The 17067-nt window shown below is 39.0% G+C and overlaps 1 protein-coding gene across 1 annotated transcript in view; it reads right to left on the reverse strand.

Annotated features, from left to right (window-relative positions):
* The window catches only part of BAHCC1 (BAH domain and coiled-coil containing 1), a 1784093-nt gene that overhangs the window by 135072 nt on the left and 1631954 nt on the right, over positions 1 to 17067 (reverse strand). Inside the window, exons 23-24 of the mRNA XM_044085068.1 lie at positions 15201 to 15309; positions 10509 to 10628 (exon numbers count right to left, since the gene is read on the reverse strand). Coding sequence (XP_043941003.1) covers positions 10509 to 10628; positions 15201 to 15309 — 229 coding nt within the window. The remainder of the gene's footprint in view (positions 1 to 10508; positions 10629 to 15200; positions 15310 to 17067) is intronic.

The following is a 17067-nucleotide window of genomic DNA, read 5'->3' on the forward strand; positions in this document are numbered from 1 at the left end:
TAAGTTCAATTTCGGTGAAAAAGAGAAAGTTTTCCTCCCAGAGGAGCTTCCAGGAGAGTGGTTCCTGGAGCCATGCAGGGAGAGTCATTGAGCCTGTTTCCTATAAGGTTGAGACCTACCTTCTCCACCCCTGGGGGTGGAAGCACTCCACTGTCTAGGTCTATAAGAGGTCTGTGCTTGGGCCCTCCCTCTGGAGCACCTATATCTAGCCCTCTGAGGCCTGTCTGAGCTGGGAAAGGACCAATTTTTAGCTGGCCAATTTCTGCTAAATCTAGGAGGCTGAACTTGTAAGAAATCCTTAACCGTTTGCATGGATTTTGCTTTATCCTCCATTTTCTTTATAACCTCTTCAGCCTTAGACTCAAACAAAACATTATGTTGAACAGGAACATCCAGTAACTTTGCTTTCACTTGATCAGGAAAATTTTGTTCCTTTAACCAAGCATGCCTTCTAATGACCGTGCCAGTGGCAGCCGCCCTGCAAGAGGCCTCCAAAGCATCAAAACCACAGTGTAAGATATGTTTCCCCACCTGCTCAGTAGCATGCATAAAAGTATGTAATTCCTTATTGTTTGCAGATGCAGAAATGGTACACAGTTTTTGTTTCATAAAAGACAAAAGGTATTGCTAATATTTCAACATATGAAATTGACAATTTAAAGCCCTAATAGATAAAGTAGCAGAAGTGTACACTTTTTTGCCCCATCTCTCCAAAGCTCTAGAATCCTTATCTGACGGAATAGGGTTCTTAGCAGTGGCGGGCCTGAACACCCTTAGGACCCTGAGAAATGGTTTCTGGATCAGCAGTAGGATTTTTAAATAGAAACTGGTGGGAGTCAGGGACTCTGTAATATCTATCAGGCTTAGCAGAGGCCGGAGGAAAAAGAGTCAGGAGTTAAATTAGACTCAGAAAAGACATCATCCAGAATATCCAAAATAGGAGGAATAGCCAGGGGTCTGTGTTGGGGAAGAAGAAGGAAATCCCTAAGCCTTCTCTTAGATTCAGAGTACTCCTGTCCTTCACAGTGAAAATGTTCCCTCATGTCATGTAAAGTTTCCCCAAAAGAATAATCCTCAGGAGAAGAAGCTGAAGGAATGGATTCCTCAGCATCAGAATCCTCATAAGGAGGGAAAGTATAATCCTGTTCAGAGGAAGACACTGAAGAGATAGATGCCTGATCAGAGGATTCATAATACAATTCCTGTCTTGGCCTTTTGTCTGGAGGGGGATGTGAACCCCTAATCATAGTTAGCAAGTCCTCCACCATTTTAAGCATTTGTTTTTGAGATTTAGGTCCCGGATCAGAGGAGGCCTGGGCTTGAGTCTTTGTTTTAGAAGGAGTCTTTGCCTTTGTCTTTGCCTTTACCTGAAGCTGTGTAGGCCTGAAAACCCCCTCGGAAGCCGGTACCTGCACAGCGGCTCTGGACCCATCTGAGGGAGCATTATCCAAAGGTCTTGCACCTGGAGTATTCGAAGGCCTAGTTGGCTCCTCGTGAGAGTCCGTTTCGGCAAGCGGTTCTGTAATGGCCGACGACAGGGGCTGCAAAAGCGCCTCACTGACGACAGCCGAACCGGCAGCTGGCTCTGATTGCAAACTGTCGTCTCATTTGGACCTCAGAGGCCTATCCTTATCCTTGCGCCTTTTATGAACTCTGGTAGTCGGAAGCGTGTCCGACGACATGTTATAATTAAATCGCCTCCCAAAGTAATGAAAGGCAAAATCGTATCTCCGTTTAATAGTACATTGATTAAATCTAGCACAAAACCGACAACTAGCCATGACGGTCAGGGCCTAGACAAGGAATACAGTAAGAGTGAAAATCCTTATGAGGTATTTGCTTCCCACATGAAATACAATTATTAACTTTTTCTGACATCGGTCTGGAGCAAGAAAAAAGTTTCCCCAACGGGGTACTTAGCTTTGAAAAGAAGAATGTCTTCGGAATGAAGCACGAAAAATAACAGGAGTCAGCCGACCGGCACTTGCGAACTGCTTCCACCGCACTGCAAGAAAGACTAGAGAACATGGCGTCGGCTGGGAGCTTTGTATCCTTGGCTCACTGACGTCAGGGAAGGTGAGTACACAGCTGACGCTGGACCCAGACTTTGGGATTCTGGCCGACCGAGGGCTGCCTGCCGGCAGGAAAAACCCTACAGTGATGACTGCAACAGTGAAACACGATGAACATCTGCAGATTCTTTGGTCGAAGAAGAGTTTTGTGGCATACAGAACTCCGAAAGGGTCTCGGTAGCGGCCAGCGAATCCACTGAAGCAGGCATCATGGGCTGCAGAAGCGCCTCACTGAGGACTGGAGAACTGACAACTAACTTTACGGAAGAGTTGTCGGTAGGTTTGGACCTGTGTGGTCTGTCTCTGTCTTTTTTTTGGAAGATCTGCTGTCGGATGGCTTACTGAAGCCATATCGGAATTCGAGGATGGTAAGTGAAAATATCTAGCTACAATAAGGGCCCGACTACGTATATGTTCTGGCATTAAACAAAGCACAAAAGCGACAGCGAGGGACGTTGTGGTTTGGGCCTAAGCAAGTGATGCGGTAAGAATGAAAGTCTTGGTTTGGTATTTGCTTTCCATAGGCGAGACAGTTGTTAGCTTTTTCTGACTTCGGTTAGTGCAAGAAAAAAAGGATCCCCAACGGGGTACTTAGCTTTAGAAGACTTCAGCTTCTATTCGGAAGACGAATCTCAAGTAGCGGCTGACCGGTACTCGTGCAAACTGGTTCTGCTTCGGGCTCCTCGGCAAGAAAGATGGATGTAATGGCATTGGCTGCCTTACTTTATACTACTGACGACCTGACATCAGTCCTGAAGTGACAGCAACTGACACAGAAATACTAAGCCTCTGGTATTCGGGCCGGCCGAGGACTACCCTGGCTGTGATAACCCAAATGTGATGACTGCAAAAGTGAAACACGAAGAACATCTGTAGAGCTCATCAGATGAGGAAGTGAAGGCACAGCTGCAAGTTGTCAAAACTTTTTCAGATGGTATAAGAATGTCATTTGGTCTTGATAAATGTGCAAAAGCAACCTTTAAAGCAGGAAAACTGCAGCACCAGGAAAACATCAGTTTGGGAAAGAAAGTGACATAAAAGAACTCGAGCAAGAGGGAGTATATAAATATTTGGGAAATGATGAAGGATCAACAATAAAATATGAACAAATGCAAATAAAACTTAGTAAGGAATACTTTAGAAGACTTAAATTATTCCTGAAAACAGTGTGGACATCTAGGAACAAAATTCAAGCTATAAACCAATTTGCTCTTCCTGTCCTAACTTAAAGTTTTGGCGTGATTGACTAGCCCCAAAATGTGTCGGATTAATTAGATAGGAAAACAAGGAGGATGCTTTATGCTCACCAAATGATTTAAAAAAATAATTGCATACCAAGAATATATATTCCCTGTTCCGAAGGAGGAATGGGCCTCCTTGAAATTGATTACATGAATAGATCTGCAATCGTGGGACTCCACACATATTTGCTGACCTGACAAAGGGTCTATATTACATATTCAAAGTTACTGAATCTCGAATACGATATGGTCGACACCATATCATCGAAGTTCAGTAACATCGAATACCTAATAAAAAAATTAAAACATGGCAGGAAACAGAACTATTTGCTGTAAGCAGGGGGAAAGCCCCGGCTGCGCCCCCCCCCGCTACTTAAATATACCATCTCCGAGAGCGCAATACAGTGCAGTAAAGGGAAATATTCCCTTTCCACACTGTAGTGCAATCTCGGAGTTGGTATGCAGGGGGGCTTGCCCCTCTGCTTACAACAGTTACTTTCTGTCCGTTTTTTTTTTTTTTGTTCAAAATTATAAAACTTCAAACATACAAGTTTGATCTTGTGGTGTTCGAAGTTTTATACTTTCGATCACGTAATAGGAACCCCCTCCCAAGACCCAAACGTAGTGAAAGTTGTGAAACATGAGGAGAATAAATCTAAGATGACTTCTCTGCTTAATCTAGCAGAAGCATATTGGCGTCAAGCAGGAATGAAAATCAAACCAGAAGTAGATAAAAATCAAGCAGCAACTGAATCCGTCAAAAAACAAAAAAAAGACAAAAAAACAGGTAGGAACTTGCCAAACTTCAACCAATGAACAGACAAAGCAATTCCCGTGGAAATAGTAGGGAAACAGTGTTGCAGCAACCTCCAAAGTAGATAAAAAGTTAATTTATTACAATAATCCAAACCAGTAGTCAAGCGTGCTTTCGTCTTGTAACCCAAAACTTCTTCAGAACAAATTAAAATACATCAATACCATACTTAAATAGTCCCTGGTGAATAACTGAAGTTGACTGTCAATTAAGAGCCAAAATGTAAGGAAGTCCTTGTAAGGGCAAAAGTTAAAAATGCTTTTAAACTAATTAAGCACCATCTTATTAATGACATAAAAAATATATAAGAACACTTCCAAATATTTAAATGTGCAATAATACAATATTACAAAACTATGATTCACGTTTTATATATTAAATGTCTTATTTAAAAATCTTTTTTGATAAAAATTGTCTTCTAAAGCTTTAATGCCTTGTACTTCAATACAGGCATTATACTACATGCCTCATTTATACCAGGGGGGGTGGGTGGAATTTAGTCTAAACTGCCACATTAACTTTTCCCTCTCAAGTCTGTTCTTCCAATTCCCTCCCCTCAAGTCACTTCCTACAATTTCTAAAATCCCAAAGTGAAAAGTTTTACACAGTACATTCCCCTTCAAGTGCCTATATAGGGCATTGTTCTCATCTTCAAGTCTAATAGTGTAGAGGTGTTCATATATCCTCCTACGGAGAGCCCTTTCAGTTTTGCCTACATAGAATTGTTGACAGTTCTGACAAACTGCCACATATACTAACCCCTTAGATCCACAAGAGCCCCTTTTCAGTGCAACTTTCCTCCTAGGGGACCCTATTTCTATGTACTCAACACCCAAAATGTACGGACAGTAGGCACATGATCCACAGTTCCTGGTCCCTCTTGGTAGACCACTTGAATGAATAGGGTGCTCCAATAAAAATTTTAAATTATAATTAGTTTTAAATACAAACACAGGTTATTTACCTATAAAATCCATGAGGTCGTACGTACTTTTAAACATGACCCAATTCCTTCTCACTATCTGTTTAATTTCTTTACTCAGCTCACCAAATGTTAAAACCAATACTTGACTGTAACTTTTTTCCCTGTTCTGGACCTCAGGGTTCCCTATAGGTTCAGTTGTTGTTCCTAATAAAGGTTTAAATCTTTTTCCTCATTCATTCATAACTTCCTCACATATGGGGTATAGCATTTGTGTCGGGTAGCCTCTTTCTATATAGAGGTTTACCAAGATAGCCATTTCCCTCTTACAAATCTCTTGACTTGAGCACATTCTGGCAAGCCTCACCATCTGCCCTTTTACAATATTTCTCTTTGTGTAACCCGGGTGACTACTGTTATATTCCAAATAGTCATTGGAGAAAGTTGGCTTCCTGTATACTCTGGATGTGAAACCTTTTTTGCCCCTGCCCAAAGCAAGTTACATTGAAATAATTAATGGAATCCTTACTAAGAGTAATAGTAAATTTAAAATAATTACATACTCCATTAATATAATCAAAAAATTCCATAATTTCCCCATCTTTCTTCCACAAATTAAATATGTCATCCAGGAAGCGGAGGTAGGTCCACCACTGATCTGGAAATTTACTATTAAAAATATGCTTATGCTCTTTTTCCCATCTGTACATTACTAAGATTGCAAAAAGGGGGGCACAACTAATACCGATGGCCACCCCTTTAGTCTGTTTAAAAAATTCACCCTCAAATGTGAAGAAATTATTTTTTAAAATAATGCCATGAGGACCATAATGAAATTTAGAAGGTTATTACTTAAGTCACATACTTCCAAGAGGGCCTCGCAGAAAAAAGTCAACCCCTCACAACGGGGAATCGAACTGAACAAGTCTACGACATCAATAGTAGCGAAAATGTTACTCCCATTATAATAGTCACTTTTAATCCTACTTAAAAAATCCCAAGAATCACGTATGATGTAATCGATGTTCTTCAAATTGTCCCTTACTACCCTTTCTACAAAAATACCCAAGGGATAAGTCGTACTATTTTCAGAACTAATGATTAACCTATAAGGGGGGTCGGTGATATTTTTGTGGGTTTTCGGTACCCCGAACAAAATCGGGATTCTAGGATGGTCAGTATGAAGGAATTAAACTTCCTCATTAATAACACCTTGTAAAAGAGAATCTTCCAAACATAATTGTATTTTTATGAGCAATATTAATCTCATTCAAGAAAGATGTCTCATATTTATCATCATCCTGTAACATACAGTAGATTTTATTAGTATAATCTGTCTTTTCCACAATCACCATACCTCCCCCCTTATCAGGTTTAATAAACCTCAAGTTAGTAATCCCTCATAGTTATTTTAAAAGTTGGTTCTCCTCAATGAATTCAAACCAAGAGATTAAAGGTTAATATTGACAGCCCAAGATAATGGGCTATGTACACGCTGGTTTGCAAAGTCCATCATGTGAGAGAAAGTGGAGAAACACACAAATGTAGGTTTTGTAAAACAGAATTGGAAACAGCTGCACACCTCATTGCTGGTTGTAACATAGTAATGGCAGAAGGACTGTATACTGAAAGGCATAATAATGTGGCAAAACTGTTGCACTGGGGATTGTGCAAACATTATGGTACTGAAGTGTCTGAAAAACACTGGAAACATGAGCCACAAAGGATCATAGAAAATGATGAAGTTACCAACAGTTCAAAAGATAAACGCTAGAAAACCGGACACAATGGTCTATGAAAAGAAGACAAAAGTAGCACTGATCATTGAAATCGCCACACCCAGTGACTACAGTGTCTTGCATAGAGAGAGAGAGAGAGAGAGAGACACACAAAGTCATAAAATATCAGGATCTGCAGGCAGAAACAAGAGCAACGTGGAAGAAAGATACCCAGACAGTTCCAATAGTAGAAGGAGCAACGGGTCTTATAAAAAAAAAAGAATCTACAATTGAACTTAAATATGTTACCAACAGATGTAACCCCATACAAATTCCAAAAGGAGCCATGACTGAGCACACTGCGGGTGTTGCGAAGAGCACTTCTGGCTGACATCAAAGATTGAAACAATACTAATTTCATGAACTTTAATCATACTTTGACTTAAGAATGGGGTCCATTCCCATCATGGTATTAGAAACCCAAAAGACTTGGAGAAATTAAAAAAAGCATAAACCAGAGGCCACTGTGAACCTTTTGGCTGACAGGCTGAGCTCAAATTTCTGCCCCCCCCCGACAGTCCACAGGAAATACTGCATACCACAGTCCCTCCAACCATTACTAAGGAAAGGCCACCAATGTACTTTCCAAGGCCAAAAACACTGCACAGATTAACATCCCAGGATGCTTAATAAATAGCGCAAAATATGACCTCTCTGGTCCACTGGAATCACTTTTCAACTGGAGCTTACAGTCAGGTTTTGTGGCCAAGGAATGTAGGACAGCTACAGTCATTCCCCTGCACAAAGGAGGTGACCAAGTGACTTCACCTAACAATGCTTCTGAACTGCTATGGAAAAAAGACACGTGTACAGTGGGCTGTCCTAAGCTGTTGGCAAATGTAGTGCACATCTGTCTTTTGAATTTCTGCACTCTTCAGTCACTAATTAGTGCTTCACTATATACTATTTGACAATGAATACTAGAACATCTCTTTTAGTTTAATGGGTTGTCATATATATTTTCAATAAATCTGAGTTTCAAATGAAAAGAAGTTTACTGTTGATCATGCTAATTATGTTTTATATGTGAGTTGTTGTTGTGTCTTTCGGCTTTTCCCGGTTAGGGGTTGCCAGAGCTGAACTCCGGTCCACTAATGATTGGCAGTTGATTTTTACATGCTGAGTTGCCAGCCCTAACGCACAACCTTCAACGAAGGTACGGCCATTCACGCATGTCTCCACAGAAGACGCTCTAGCTGAGAATCGAACGGGACAACGTCTTGCTGTGAGGCGACAACGTTACCGCAGCAATTCATCAAATGCCTTTCAGTGTTTCTGCTGCAAAAAGTAATAAAAATACAAATTAAATCCAAACTTCTGCTATCATTGTAAAAGTTAAAGAACCAAACAGTACACATACTGACATGTTTGAACAGTAATTTATGGTAATTGGGAATAGACAACCAAGTAATGGGATATTGACATGGCTGGGAGGGAAGTTCCACTACCCTGCCTAGGGTCCCATTTGACCACGATCTGGATCTGGCCTTAGTACATTACAGTGAAAGATTTCTATCATATACTTGAACTATTTCAGCTCTTCCTCATGCATGTTTGCTGACTGTATCTCAGTCTTCCTCATCAAGTAACAGTGCTCTTGTCTCCCAAATGTGCGATTTTGGATCTTCTGCATTTAAGTCTAATAGTCAACCTCTCCAGTTTACTGACAACTCACAATCCTCTGGATGGGAGGGTCTAGGCATTAAGAGATCAACACCCTGGTCCCACATTACAATAATGAGCCTCCCCCCGCAAACATACACAGAGAGAATGGGTTTTAGGGAACACCTGATCTCCCAATAGTGAAATGGACAGCTAAAAGAAAGCAAAAAAGTCTTTCAAAGAAGAATACTTTGAACTTTATTTAGGATACAATAGAACAATTAAAACTTTAAACTTTGACATCAATTTAATTCAGCATTTTTTAGTTTTGTTTTTGAAGAGAAGATGGATGGTAGACCAGATATGTAAAATTAAGTCAGTCTTTTAACTAAAAGACTCAGCTTACAGCAAGGATACTTCAAAATGTATAGATGTGCTGAACAGGCATACATGTAAACACACATACATATGTATATATATATATATATATATATATATATATATATATATATATTTATATGGGTGTACTTTCCTACAACGAAAATTCACTTTTTTGAAATGGGAAAGTACATCCCCACTTAAGCAAAAGTGCACTTTAACGAAAGTGCAGTTTCGCTTAAGCTGACTAGACCAAACCTACCGCACCACAATGGAGGACACTGAAAAACAGGCTATGTCCTCCACTGTGGTGCGATAGTCACGGACCTCAGGGTTAGGGCACAAGTTAAGGTAAGGGGATAGCCCTACTAACTATCCCCTTACCCTAACCTGTGCCCTAACCCTACGGTCCATGACTGCTAGCCCGTTCAATCTAGCGGGTTTGCTAGAGTGCACTTTTGTGAAAGTGCACTTTCACGTTAGTGTGGGTGTACTTTTGAAGTTCAAAGTAGTGAACTTTCGTTCTTCAAAAGTACACCCATATATATATATATATATATATATATATATATATATATATATATATATATATACATTTATTTATATATATATATATATATATATATATATATATATAAATATATATATATATATATATATATATATATATATATATACACACATATATACACATATATATATATATATATATATATATATATATATATATATATACATACACACACATATATATATATATATATATATATATATATATATATATATATATATATGTATAGATATAGATAGATACACATTAAGCTCTAAGCATGCTTTTAACTTCCCCACAGTAACAACAGCTTGTGGGACACAATGAGGTTTAAAACATGTGCTTTACTTCAATTACAAAAGCTGTAAATTTATAATTAGCCCCGGATACCTCCCTGATAATTTTTAGGAACTTCTGGAATTAATGTGAGATTTTTGTGCAACTACAATCTGAAGTGCAACAAAGGTCTCTTAAACCGAAAAGGTCTAAGTTACATACACAAATGCAAAAGCAATGAAAGTGCGGTTCAGTTGAAAAATTCTGCTGAAGGCAAAATGCCTGAAACTGTTTTCCTGTGGGAGCAAAACCTCCCACACACATCCAAAGAAGAGCACCCCCTACTTAATATACAAGAATGTAACACATTGAAGGGAGGGGGCAAAACCCCTTTAAAGTTTAAGTCTCAGCTGCCAGATGTATTATTTAGCTAATAAACGTTCACCTGGCTCCCTTTCTCTAAGCATCAGACATGAAGCTGGTATACAACACCACACCTTCTCACTGTGAGACAAGCATTCTATTCATAATGCTTCTGTCAACCATCCCCATTTGTTTGATAATGTAATATTTGTACTCATTCACTGTAATAATTTCATTGACTATGATAAGCAATAACTAATATGTGTTACTGCCTCGTACTCTGCAGATAACACACTAAAGTTTCCTTCTGTTTGCAGTAGGCACCTTGTTCTTTCACACCTCCTGCTCTTCATGTACTCTTCAGATTTTAAGTCTGGATTACAAACTGTTCTATAAATCAGCATCTGAAGGCCTGTCAAATAAATGCTGTTCTTTTCCTGTTGAGAAACTTAACCTCACCCTTGTGTTAGACCTCTCTCCGGTTTCACCAGCAGGCTACTGTGTTCACTTACACTGTATCTGATAGTCCTTTGGGAGGCAACGAATATTTGAGAGAACAATCCTTCCTGTGTCTCCATCATCGAACTCCACAAACACAGAGTCTGCCGACTTGTCGTCATCACTGGAACTGCCTGATTTCCATAAAAAAGAGAAGATGGCAGCCTGTCAACAGTGCAGCTTGATCAGTTCATTTTTTTCTGTCAAGTTAAAGCCGAAGAGTCACTGCAATCATCAGCTTTCACATTTCTCTTATTCTTTACTTCAGTGTGATCTCTAACAAAGACTCTAATATTTATTCTAAATGTTACTAAATCAGTGCAATAAAAAACATTAATTGTGACCTCAGATAAGAAATCCAAGGTTCTAGCAGGAAATATCATGTAACTATTTCTAGTATGTATTCAGTATGTTTTTTTCAATCACTCTATTCTGCTTTACTACTACAGGCTGTAAGGCACAAACTATGTGAAGGTGTTATTTTTAATTAAAGATAGATAATCAGGAAATTTCAAATCTGCTAAATGCAACTGCTTTTACAATGTAATTACAGCATATTTAATGGAACAGTATGTTGCTGAACAATGCCAAAAAAAAAATAACACTATAAAAAGAGGTCAATGGCAACTTAAGTATTTTTAGCAGTCAGTTAAGACTCTGATGCACCATTTTGAAAAATAAATGTGTCTTAGACAACACTGTTACAAGTAAAAAAATATATAAACAGATCAATTCCAATGCAAAATCTGAGTTTCTACTCCCATAGCTCTTCTGCCTTGATAGAAATAATACATTCTGATATGGCACTGCTTTTCATCACCTTCTGAATCTGTTGCATTCAGCAGGAGGGTAATCAAACAAAATCTTGCTTTTTTCGTAAACACTTGGGTTTTGTCTAGGTATTTGTATTTAGAGAATATGACTAGATTCTGACTCAGAGTTAATTTACAATCCATTTAGTGCCAGATTTACTGTTATAAATATAACTCAAATTCAGCACACTCCTGAAAGCAGGTCTTATGTGGTAAATAAATATATGAACACACAGCAAGACAAAAGACTAAGGGTTAATCTACATATGAATGTGTACCAAGATGACAGGTACATATAGCGACAAAATCACCCAATATACGTCTGACTAAAGGAGCAGACTCAGTCAATGGCAAGTATCCCATATAAAAGAAATAGTCTGATCAGAGATATAGCTAGGGTGGGGGTAGGGGATGGTGTAGCTACCTCTGGTGCAACGTTTTAAGAAGCATGATTGGCAGACCTCGATCAGTCTTCTTTGCATACTAGCATTTAGAAATAAATGCTGGTATTGCATTTGCGATCAAAACTGAAATGCTGTAGCACTGTGTGTGGTATGAATTCTAGCAGCTGCTTACTATGAATGAAGCAAGCTGTTTTCTGCAGTTTAGAAAAAGAGAAAAGAGCTTTTTTTTCTACTCAATCATGACAGAAGAGCTTTTTTTGTGCAAAAAACAGCTAGTTACACCTCTGAGTCTGATCAACCTGGTTATAAAACAAAGAGCTGTTACTCAATCTGACCATTTTTACATAATGAAATGTGAGCTGACTACTGCTTGCACCTCCTTCTCCAGCCGCTCAGTATAAATTACTCTGGGTCCTCATGAAAACTCATCTATCCGCCGTACAAACACGCGCACACACGCGCACACACACACACACACACACACACACACACACACACACACACACACACACACGCACGCACACACGCACACATGCGCGAATGCACACACACACACACACACACACACACACACACACACACACTCTATTGCTATAAGAAGCTATATGCCCTTCACCTAGAAAAGTACTGTGTGATGTTATTTCTTTGTTACAGCTGAAATATCCTAGACACCATTCTTTCTTACCCATGGAAAAGAAAATGCTTCTAAACCCACAAGGACAGAAAGACCTTTAAGAGATGAACAGTGTCTACATAAGTGAGTGGGAAACTATTCTCACTGGACATCTATGAATATCAAACAAAAAACAATGCGAAAAACAAGTGTAGTGGTGCTCCTCTGTTGCAAGTACCTGTCCTTGGCATACCTTTGGAGAGGGGAACAGCTGCACAGTATAAGATCAGTAATGCCACCAAAGTAACTTCAGTGCAACACCTCTGGGGGAAATCAGGAAATAATAAGACTTTGGCAGTGTTGCACAGAAGATCAAAGTTACAAGCTATATCCTGCAGACAGGGTTTCTGTCACTCATTCTCTAAATGCATACTCAGAGAGAGCGAGATCTAAATCTACAAATTACCGCTCTTAAGAGGCACTTATGGCTTACAGGTTTTTATTAGTTAAAAATAAAGTACAAAAATCAATTTGCCTGTATCTTTTATGACTGCATCAAAGATGTGCACCCTTTCCATTAGATTTTGTTTAAATTTCTGGCTTAGAATGCATAGACAGGATTGGGAAGCTGAATACTCATCAGTATAGGACTGAAAAAGGGGCAATTCAAGTTGCCACCTGGGGCTCACAGCTGACAAAATAAAAGTAAAGCACTGCTAATTTATTTTACTTAGCTTATATGTTGAACATAACTGCTAAGAACACACAAGTATTTAGCCTTTGTTTAAATTTAAAAAAAAAGTGTTAAATGACATGGACATCACACTTTTCCCTCTGTATACTCACAGTATCTATCAATTGCGCATATGCAATATGGGCAGGTAGTGCTTTTCAGCTCATGGCATTTTAATTAGTTATTTCACAGTCAGCTGAGTTGGGGATGGGGACAACAGTGTGTTTGCGTGAAACAGAGCCAAAGCACACTGGCTCAACTTTTTTTTTTTTGATTAGCATAGACAGCAAAGTAGCTGTAATTGCTGACTTGGGTGTAATGGCTGTCTGTGGATGAAGCATAACTGCTCTCATTGAGTGCAGATGATACTGAATGAAGGTGGATTGAGTATGTGTTGGTAAGTTAAGTGTTGATTTGGTAATTTAATGCCAAAGCATTTGGAGATAATGAAAGTTTTGAGATTGGGGATGGGAGTGTGTGCGCATGACTGTTTGTAAGTTAGACTAGGATATAGACAAGGATAGATTAAATGTTGTGTGTGTGTGTATGTGCTACTTTACGTGCCATGTGTCTCGAGTGTCTAGTGTAGTGGTCAAGTTCCAGAAAGGGTATTTCTAAGGTAAGGTAAGAAGTAATGTTGTGGTTACAGGCAGGGTTAGGGTTGGCACACACTGCACCACTTTACTACTGTGTGCTAACCTCAACCCTACCCCTTACTTTAGAAAAAAACTTTAACAGTACCACTAGTCAAAAAAAAAAGTGTCTAAATTTAGGAGTAAGCTTTTGGTTAACTATTTACAGAAGGAAGCCACTTGTTTTCCCTTTTTTTCCATTTTTCCCCTTCATGCTTGGGGTTTTCAGTACATTTTTGAAATGCCAACATCAATCACATGTGTTTTAACGTATGTGTGTTTCAATAATCAACACATACTCCTCTTTATGACACCACTCCCTGCAGTACATTACTGCTGTTATGCATTTTTAATCACTTTAAACAAGAACTTTTAGTCATACTCTTTTTACTTTGATGCACATGAAAGAAGTTTTTAAGTTTTAGTTTACTAATAACAGAATATTTTGCTTTTTTGTAAAGTTGTCAAACCTTGTTTTTTCAATAGCATAAGAATGTTAACTAAATAAAACAATGTATTCACTGAACTGAAATCACCGTCTAATCCTATAAAAAAATCAAATGGCAGTCATAAAAAGGAGGAGACAACGATGATGCTAGTGTCACAGAGTAAACTGTGGATGAATGCTGCCATCATTTTGTGAAAGCAATGACAAGAAAAGGCATTTTTAAGCCACTCAGTCATTTCAGCAAATGAATTACTGTTGGTTACAAATTATTATGTTGCTATTGCCCAAATTAGTTTTAAAGCACTCATGATTACAGTGAGGTAGTGGTGGGGTCAATATATGCAGATATTTAAAACAAGACTTAATATAATGAATACCAACTAAATCAGTGCATAGTTTAAAGGACCTAGAAAGAATTTAGCTTAGTTTAATCTAGTAAGTTAACATCCAATGATGCCATATAATGATATAGAAATACTTGTACCTTTATGCACTAGGTGAACTACAACTCAGACTACATGCCACTTACTAACGTAAAGGTTACCTTTCAATGCCCAGCTGTGTGGTGTAGAGGAATGAAACTCTGACTAAGGCTTATATGGCCAAGTTCAAATAGTAAGTACAACAGCCAAGCAGGGGGAGGATAAACAGAGTTTCTCGTCAGCCAATTACCAATAAGCAAGCAGAGGCTTGCAAGGCACTGAAAAAAACAGGAACAGGGACATGGGCTTGGTGCTCCTAACATTGTGATGGTATTCCACACTGCATGTGAGTGATGGCATGCAGACAGGATGCAGGAGGCCCTAAATTGATGCTGGTGTTCATATCAGCCACAATGGTAGAGTTAAGGCCTAACGTCAAATGCCCTCATCACTGGGTTGCTGAAGAGGACACATACAATCTCTAAGCGTGCCTAAATGACAGCCCCTCTGGTCACTAATACTTACCATCATGCTGAAGATGCCCAAATACAATGAGAACAAATAGGCTGAAGACCCGGGTGGGGGCTGATGCTTATCAGGTATGGATGCAAAAATAACACAAAGAAAACACAATAACTGTACCTTTTAGAACTGTGCCAGGATACAAACAGCGAGACTTTGAACTCCAATATGCACAAACTCGTGTTCCAGTTGGGAGATCCTTAGGGGACTGGGGTCTGACATCATGAACCTAAAAAGTACAATTCAGATGCAATTAACACCACATTTCAGGAGCTGTAGTAATTTTGTTCGAAACACTCCCAAGAAAAAAGCTATACAAACAAACTTGAAACGTGCATTGCAGATGTGTAACAAACTCACCATATCAGCAGATGTACTAATACATCACTGTTGCAATATCTTAACCTATTCTATTCCTACCCCCACTGATTGGCTAACTTTTCAAAGCTAAAAGGAACCTTTCACTTACTCTAACTTTCCAGAGCTCGAGGGGAGCTCCATATAAAAGGACAGCTAGAGCACCAAAATGCTCAAGAGCTTTACTGTTCTGGAAAGGGAGACAACAGCCCTGAAAGAACAATACTAGGAAATACAACAAAAAAATTTACATACACAAGGGTACATACATTCACACCTTGGTAATACCAAACATTTACATAAAAAGAAAGGTGCTGGTGAGAGCAGAGGTTACTGCAACAGTGATCTAATAGAACATCTACTGTTATGATAAGTTTACTTACACAACTACTCTATGTTCAGCATTAAATCACTGCTGCAGTAGCTGAAATTATTTGGGTAGATTACCATAGCTTAGAAAATATGAAGGGAGGAGAACAGTAAACGAAGAATCCAGGAGCCCTTGAAGAATGGTCCAAGTAAAGCCTGTTCCAAACCTGGAAAAGGAATCCAGCTTGAAGTGCATTGTTTAAGTATGTACACAGGACCAAGATATTTCCTATAACATACTTCTAGAATCCACCTCTTTCCAGAAAGCCACTGAATAATGGTGATTATAACAAAATGCAGTAGCATGAGACAAACATCTGGAAACAGTTTTGATAATGGCTGCTGTTTTCTCTTGACTTCATAAGAGACAAAAAGGTGGTTAGCTTTCCTTAAGGAAGATTACGAAGAATTTTTTCCCAGCCTATTCTTGGGTTCAGGAAAGAAGATATGGAGATTAACAGTAAACAAAGGAGTAAAAAAGGCCACAGGACAAAAACTCACACAAATAATAAATAACTAAAAGCAGCCTGACCTGAAGAGTGACTTGATTCATGGACTGGCACCAACTAGAAAATCCTTTCCACTTGCACAGATATGATATTCTAGAGGTTTACTATCATGTCCATGAACTGCCTTCTGTGGAATGCTCACATCGCCGAACTGGTATGTTGAAAATGAAAAATGCCCCCCCCCGTCGAACCATGTTAATAGTGACGGTTCTACATTCACTGTTCTGGAAATGTGGCCATTGATGTACATATTCCATTCAATGTTCGATGATGTGGTTCGCTGACTTTCCATTCGAGGTCTAGCCACTTGGAAAACTGTCTTTTGATTTTGCCATCTATGACAGAAGGCACTTCGTGGACATGATAATAAACCTATTCTAGAAGCATTTTTTTTTTGCTTCCTTCAGTACTTGTACTAAGTTCAGTGCCTACAAGGCCTTAAAATTATATCAACAAGGCAGTTAACTGAAGAGTTTTCAGGTTGGGGTGTATAAAAAAAAACGCTGCCACCTGTCTGTGGTAATTCCCCTTGACCAAACTGAAAAGAAGTGAAAATCACTGCTGCCTGGACTAAAAGGGAATCACCAACACAATTTTTGGGAGTCCTTCTGGACCTTCATAAAATCCCTGGATATCAAGCATGCATAAACATTCCGATCCATGGGAATGAGAAGGCATCTGTCTTCCAGGCCTGTTTGCAAAGAATCCTGTAGGAGAATTTCTTTAGTTGCCTGTTCTGACAGGATACAAAC

This window comes from Protopterus annectens, chromosome 10.part0 (assembly GCF_019279795.1).
Source record: "Protopterus annectens isolate FY-2018-M chromosome 10.part0, PAN1.0, whole genome shotgun sequence".
NCBI classification, from domain to species: domain Eukaryota; kingdom Metazoa; phylum Chordata; order Ceratodontiformes; family Protopteridae; genus Protopterus; species Protopterus annectens.